This window comes from Callorhinus ursinus, unplaced genomic scaffold, assembly GCF_003265705.2.
Source record: "Callorhinus ursinus isolate GAN/ISIS: 27379988/994484 unplaced genomic scaffold, GSC_fseal_2.0 scaffold30, whole genome shotgun sequence".
Lineage (NCBI taxonomy): Eukaryota > Metazoa > Chordata > Mammalia > Carnivora > Otariidae > Callorhinus > Callorhinus ursinus.
Window position 1 is genome coordinate 15,688,431 of NW_027397092.1, and position 7,483 is coordinate 15,695,913.

The 7,483-nt window shown below is 40.5% G+C and overlaps 1 protein-coding gene and 1 long non-coding RNA gene across 7 annotated transcripts in view; one reads left to right on the top strand and one right to left on the bottom strand.

Annotated features, from left to right (window-relative positions):
- The window catches only part of RAPGEF6 (Rap guanine nucleotide exchange factor 6), a 195,020-nt gene extending 191,501 nt beyond the window's left edge, over positions 1-3,519 (bottom strand). For all 6 annotated transcript variants that reach the window (XM_073878621.1, XM_025860756.2, XM_073878623.1 and 3 more), the window contains exon 1: positions 3,385-3,519. In XM_073878621.1, coding sequence (XP_073734722.1) covers positions 3,385-3,453 — 69 coding nt within the window. In that variant the 5' untranslated portion in view covers positions 3,454-3,519. The remainder of the gene's footprint in view (positions 1-3,384) is intronic.
- Positions 3,520-3,781: 262 nt separating this feature from the next.
- LOC112814987 (uncharacterized) overlaps positions 3,782-7,483 on the top strand; it is a 58,437-nt gene continuing 54,735 nt past the window's right edge. The window contains exon 1 of the long non-coding RNA XR_003205904.2: positions 3,782-3,940. This is a non-coding gene — a long non-coding RNA (uncharacterized lncRNA). The remainder of the gene's footprint in view (positions 3,941-7,483) is intronic.

Below are 7,483 nucleotides of genomic sequence, written 5' to 3' on the forward strand. Positions count from 1 at the left end.
AGATAAGAGTTTCACGTAAGGACAACAGATGGTTCAAAATAAAGAGACTATTAATTTTGGCCCAGAAACAAAGAGAAGACTTTCTATACTCATTACACACTGCAAACATCTGATTACAAGATTATAAGACAGTGATTCTTACCTATTTGTCTATTTTTTCATAATGCTTTGCACCCACTAAGCATTCAAGAAAAAATAAGTTGAATGTATTTTATCCCCTTCTATTACACACTTTATTCGCTTGGCTTTTCTTCTCCTGCACTGTTTGCTCCCACTCATTCTCTTTTGCTGGTCTCTGCTCTTCTCCCCTGATGCTGTAGTAATCATCTGTGCCATGGGGCTGTCTGTGGTCCTCTTCTCTTCTCACTCACCGCCTTGGTAATTTCATCTAGTCTCACGACTTGAAATAGTATCTACTAGCGAATGAATATAAAACATAAAATATATAATATATAAAATATAAAAAATCTCCAGCCCAGCCCTCTCTATAGAAATACAAATTTGTATATACAACTCCTTACTCAACATTTCTAAAAGACATTTCAAACTTAACATTTTCAAAACTGAATTCCTGATCTTCCCTCCCAAAACCTACTCCTCCAGCAGCTTTCCCCATCTCTCACACCAGCTGAAACTCTTTGATGGTAACTCCAACACTGATTTTCAGACCAAAAACCTTGAAACACTGCTCGATGCTTTTCTCTCCCCCAAAGCACATGGTTAATTTATTAGCAAATCCTGTTGGCTAAACCTTCAAAATATTTCTGTAATTGATTACTTCTTGCCACCTGATTATCACTTCAGTCTGAGTTATAATCAGCGCTTCCCGACTTCAACATGATAGCCTCTAACTGACGTGCTTGCTTCTTTCTACCCTTGCTCCCATATAGTCTATTCTCAACCCAGCAAGCAAGCAGGGGGCTCTTTAAAAAGTTAAGTAGGATAATATCACTCCTCTGCTTCAAAATCCTCTGGTACCCCTCCCCCCTTCACACAAAAAAAAGTTGAAGAATTTCCAATGACTTACAAAGACGTTAACGATACACTCTCTCCTACACTACTATTATTGTCTAACTTCATCTCTTACAATTCTCACCCTTGTTTACTCTCCTCCTGTCACTAACAGCTCCTTGCTATTCCTTGAACGCACCAGACATACCCTCATCCTGAAGTGCAATGACTATTCCATTTCAAAAGCTCTTTCCCCATGTATCTCCAGAGCTAATTCCATCACATGCATCAAGCCTTCAATCAAAAGTCATCTTCTCAGGGTCCCCTGGGTGGCTCAGTTGGTTAAGCGACTGCCTTCGGCTCAGGTCATGATCCCAGGGTCCTGGGATCGAGCCCCGCATCAGGCTCCCTGCTTGGCGGGAAGCCTGCTTCTCCCTCTCGCACTCCCCCCGCTTGTGTTCTCTCTCTGTCCCTCTCTCTCTGTCAATTAAATAAACAAAATCATTTAAAAAAAGTCATCTTCTCAGAAATCACAACAATGACCATCTTATTTAAACTGCAACCCAGCCCTTGCCCTGTGCTTCCAATTCTTTTATTCTTTCTTAAATTAGCCATTATCACATATTATTTAACTTACTTGATTGTATTTTTCCCGTCTCTCCCTGGCCCCTTCCATTAGAATTGCAAGCACCAGTAGGACACGCCTGTTTAGTTCGCTGATACATCCCAGTGCACAGAATAGTGCCTTGAATTTGTAAGATTTCAGTTAAGTGTTAAATGAAAATATTTATAATAAAACTTTAAAAGTCCACTAAAAGAATAAAGATCTCCTAAACAGAGAAACATAATTTGATGAAATTCTCAAAAATAAATCATCACTTGGATTTAGGTTACCACTTCTTTACTCATACTTTTGTACTGCAGACAAATTCTATATTCACTCAAAAGCACTGCCAATAAATCAAGCAGTTACCATGCTATGTCAGGATTGTAGACTGTATTGTGGGCAGTTGGTCAGCATTCCCTCAAACAATGCTGCTGTTCCAGTAAAACAAGATAAAGTACTTAACGCGGCACACACCAGCCAACATAATTTTCTGAATAGTTTAGAAAATCTTCTAAAACCAAAAAAACAAAAGAAAAAGAGGAAGGAAGAAAGAAAATCCCCTAAGGCTCAAAAATAGGCCATTCCAAAGAAGCTAATTATGCCACTAAAGTAAGATTTTCCCATTAAAATGTGAATTTATCGTAAATAATATTTAAAAGTAAAACCTGCATTATAGATTGCAAGACATGCATAATCATTTCTAATTATATAAAAACTGTAGCAGATTCACCTGTGAAGGTGAAGGCTTTCAATTAGCTCACGATGACTTCAAGAATCATCACAGGGAAATTAAAACACATGGGATAATAAATGTAGGTCTCAAAATGAGGACTCTGGAAAGAGGCAGAATTTGCCTTGTTTTCATTTAAAGATAAGGATCCCCAAAAAGTTTGACTTAGCACAGCTACAGTTACACCTTGACTAATGTCATATCACAAAAGTTACTGAGATCCACTATGCAAAGCACTATAAATCTGAAAAAAACCTCAAAGTGGCTTAAGAACTAACCATTTAATTTCATTCATTGCAACCATATACAATCTAACAATCCCTTCACACTCTTATTATTGCTTTTTGGTTTAAGAAATACACCACTTATTACAGAAACTACTCCAAATCAAGGAAAACCTCCCACAAAATCTAAGCACTCTATAGGGCTATGCAAAATTACAAGGTTTCAGTTATGTGACTGAAAATCAGCATAGAGGCCAAATGAAATTCATTTAAGCTGATGCCACTGATGCTAACCCAACAGAGCAAATTTTGGATCCAAGCACAAAATACTGAAAAATTTCCCGCTGACAGTCTGAGAAAGTACCAACCAGAACCACCAAATCTTTAAATATGCATCATCCACCACCAGAATTCATCACCTGACTGGATGCAAAGTTTTAAGCTGATTTTGAAAACTTTCTTTTCTAGGCAACTTCAGGGACCTTTAAAGAGAAGTTACTTTTTGAGTATTTGACTACTAACAATTTCTACCTTGTTTTTCTATCTATCTAGGGACACTCTCACTCCGAGACCCACATTTTGCCCTGAGAAAATACGATTTTGTTATGGTGTCTTCTTATCGAAAACACTAGGAAGTTACTGGCAAAGACGGGTGTGCGGGAAGATTGCACCTCAAGCAGGAAAGGCGGTCATCACCCCGGCGAGAAGGGCCTTTGGCGGGGGGGGGGGGGGGGGGGGGGGGACGCAGAGAACAGATATACTGGCAGCAGGTGCGAGACTCCGGCAAGAGGACAGTCGCCGCAGCTTTCGGACCGACAGGAGGATGCTGTCCGTTGGACAGCGGGACGCACGCTAGCGTCGGCCAGCCTTACCTCGGGGGTCCGCTCGGGAGGCTTCTTCTTCAGCGCCTGCCTAGCGCCGGGGTCCACGGGTGAGTTCATGGCCGCGGTGCCGGCCCCCCTGCTCCCCAGCCTGTCCTTAGCAGTCCACGAGACAGCACATTCACCTTAGGTAGGGGGTCTGCACCCTCTACCCCCGAGGTAGAGAACTCCTGACCGCCCCAGGGTCAGCACTTGAGCAAACAAACCTTCGCAACGCCCGCCCAGGGCCTCAGCCCACGCGCGACTGGCCAGAGGGAAGCCCGCACGGGGGCGGAAGGAGGGCAGGTGCGCATGCGCAGCAGGGCGAGCACGCAAACGAGCGCCCAAGGGCGTGTCTCCGCGGTGACGTAAAAACTGGGGCGGTGCAGTTAGGCCTCTTCCGACTCTTCTTCGTGAGATTTGAAGACACGTCGCGAGATCTCACCTGAAGCGGTCACGGGATCCGCCTCGGATTTGCGGTTTCAGTCGTTCCAACTTCCGGCGCAGAGGCCGGAAACGCGCCGTGAGGGACTGAGCAAAAATAGCCTGTTGGGGCCGAACCGTAAGGGTAAGTGTTCTGGGGGGAGGGTTCTGTTTGTGCCCTAATCCGGAAGCAAAGGGTGTGGCCAGACTTGGGGCCAAACTCCAGTTCTGCAAAGCTGACACCCCTTCCTTGGAGAAAGTGCAGGAATCTTCGCTGCCGTTTCGCGAACGAGGAAGTTCACTGACTCTTCCCTGCGTCTCTTTTAATAAAACGAATCTCTTGTGGAAGGAGGCCGTCAGAAAGTACTTGCCCTTTCCATTACGGACGTACTGAGATCGGGGCAGAGAAATTAAAGTCTCGCGGCTTTGAGCAGGAATTGGGCGCTGGTCCTGCGGCCAGCTCCCAGTTAGTGCTGGCTCGCGAAGTCAGGTGTGTACTGTATTCACATAACCAATGCCCAGGGCAGCCCTCGCTCAGCTCAGCCCTTTCCTGGGGCGGGGGGAGATTTAGGGCCGCCTGGACTCAGGAGTGACCAGTTTCGCACTACATTTTATATACTAGCCTGTTTCCCAACAGAGCGAATAAAGCCAATTTCCATTTATTTACTGGTCCCTTGGTAAGAAAAACAGACATAGCCAGGCACCTGCAGATTAGGTTTTAACTGTGACAAGACATAGAATTCCAGAATCCATTCGTTCTAGAACAGTATTTTTCACTGCCGTCCCTTTGGCGCATTGATGGGCCGCGTTGGTCTCAAAATTCCTTAATTGGTAGCCATCATAGGCATGTTCTTTTTAATGAATTTTAAGCTTCCTGAGATTTGTATGCCACATCTAGGTACATCTTGGTATTTCTCACAGCAGTTAGCATAGTTCACTCAATAACTAAAAGAGATTTATGATTATGACATTTTTTCTAATGACGTGCTAAGAATTAAAATTATATCTTAGAGTAACAAAAGGGAAAGGAGAATTCAGGCTGCAACGTTTATATTTCTGGAACCTGGTAGTGATGGCTGATATTAATAGTTTTGTTTTCTGTTGGTCGTTGGGCTTGCCCAAACTTGAAGTTTTCAACATAATATTAGCACATTTCTTTTTTGAATATAGGTCAAAAACCCTACCAGGGAAGTTGTGGCTCAGCCATTCTGGAAATAAAGTAATTGTGGAGAGATCACAAGGAATTGCAATGACCCATTTTCGTCATTTTTTGTGTGTGTATAAACATCCTCTCAAAGTCTGCCAAGGAACACAAACATTAGCCCTTTCATTCTTCAAGGATCAGTTTCTAGGGCCACATAAATATTTGAAAGCGGGGGTAAGGAATTAAAGCATGACAACCATGTTAGACCTTACGGGCAAACACCTGATTTTGTGTCTTTAATAGACCATTTCTATTTATACCAATTTAAGTTATTTAATATCTATTTACTTCAGTTTCCTTATCTGTAAAATGGGACTAGTAAAGGCCATTGCTTTGGGATTCTCTTACATGAGATAATACATGTGCAGTATTTCAGATGTTGCCTACTCTTTATTACTTTACCTCTGAAAAGTGATTTCTCTGAAGCAGAAATTAAAGTGTGAAGAACTGGAAAGATTTTTAACGCCTAATTTTTTTTCATTAATAACTTTAAGAAACACATTTATGTATTCATGAAGATGTGCAGCAACAAGAACTGTCACGAACTGCAGTTGTATGTGTAAACTGGGAAACTGCTTTGGCAGAAAAAAATCGTCTAGTAAACCTGAAAAATACCCTTTCACAGCAAGTCCAGTCCTTGGTAATATGTCCTGAAGAATACCATGTACACTAGAAAAGACAAACAAAAATGTTCATTGTTCGTATTAGCCAAAAACTAACACCAATGTCCATCAATAACAGAATGAATATACAACTGGATTCAGTGGATGAATCTCCACCGTAATGTTGAGAGGGAAAAAAGCAAAACAAAATATGAAATAATTATAACACAGGGCTCAAATACAAGCAAAATTAAATTATATCACATAGGGATGCAGTAGAAAGAAAAAAGAGGATATTCACAAAGATCAGACTAGTTACAAAAATGTTGAGAGAGGATTATGATCAGGATAGGGCACGTGGAGGGAGAGGCTTCTGCATTACTAGAATTGATTTGCTTCTTGACCTAAGTTAGGGTTACATTAGTATATATTGATTTTTCTAGGTACCATATAATATTTTCATAGGTACCATATAATATTTCATGAAAAAATTACACAAAAATACCTTTATTAGCTTTATCATAAGACAGCAATAGTAAAAACAATAAATGTCCATGGTAACTACACAAATCTAAACTTAAGCACACTTTGAAAATCTTTCTTGTCCTTACCATCTCATATTGTGCTCTGCTATGCTGAACGGGGTGAATAGACAGTGAAAACTCTTATAGCTATTTTCAGAGAAAAGGCAACCTCTAGGATAGTATTCACCAGTATCTGAAAGGAAAAATAATGGTTCTGAATGCAAGCAGTTTATTAAATTCTAGGAAAAACAAAACATGGTTAAATCTTTAAAAAAAAAAAAGGCTTAATTCCTTACCCTACTTTATTTTTCTTCATTATACATACCACAATCTGATACCATATTTTCATCTATCTCCCCCACCAGTGGGAAATACGTAAATTCCCTAAGAACACAGAAGGTTTGTGTTATTTACTGCATATATCTGGCACCCAGACTTGTTATATTGCATATAACAGGTGCTCAATGAGTATTTGTTGAATGAACAAATGGAATTATCTAAGGACGAAGTAATTAAGAGGGGATTTTGCTGTTTAAAAAAAAAAAGGGCACTTGATTTTTCTCTAATGGCAAAGAAAGAGGTCTGGTGAAGCAAATGTTTTATGCAAAACCGAATCCTAATTAGGCAGACATACTCAGAATGGTTATCTTACCAAAAAATAGCAAACCAACAAAAATATGGTAGTAAAGAGCACTGGTTGTAATAGCACCTGGAATGAAGTAAAGACTTGAGATTTGGAGTATGTTGGGAAATGGAGTCACTACTAGAGGAAAAAAAAAGCATTTTTTGGCCCAAATCCGTAAAGTCAATTATGGTCATTAAATCAGAATCTGAGGGTGGGGTCTAGAAATTAGTATTTCTCAAAAGCTACCTAGGTGTTTCCAGTATGTGACGAGGTTTAAAAACTACTTTAAAGTAAGTCAGGTTCTGAACTAGTCTGACCCAACTTAATTCCAGCCCCTTCACACAATGAAGGATACCGACTTGAGAGTGCTGGAATAATTGTGTGACACAAGAGTGGCATCACAAGTTTCTTGAGAAGATATCTCCCTTATATTTACACATTTCAACAATGTGACTCCCTTTGAGACAATTTAGATAACATTGCCTTTACCAAGAATCTGAATAGATGAGCACTGAGGTGAATATCGAGATTATTTTTGGACTGCCCTTGTTAAAATAGTCACTTGGAAAACAAGGAAGCTCAATCCTCTTCAACTTAGTACTCTCCTTAAGAGTAAATACAGATTTATCCATGCGAGGTCTAATCAGTGTTAACCTAGAGATCTGTCTGTAATTTAATGAAGGGATTGGTCTAGGCTCACTTTGATCAGAGTTTCTTTTAAAAGAATTAAAAG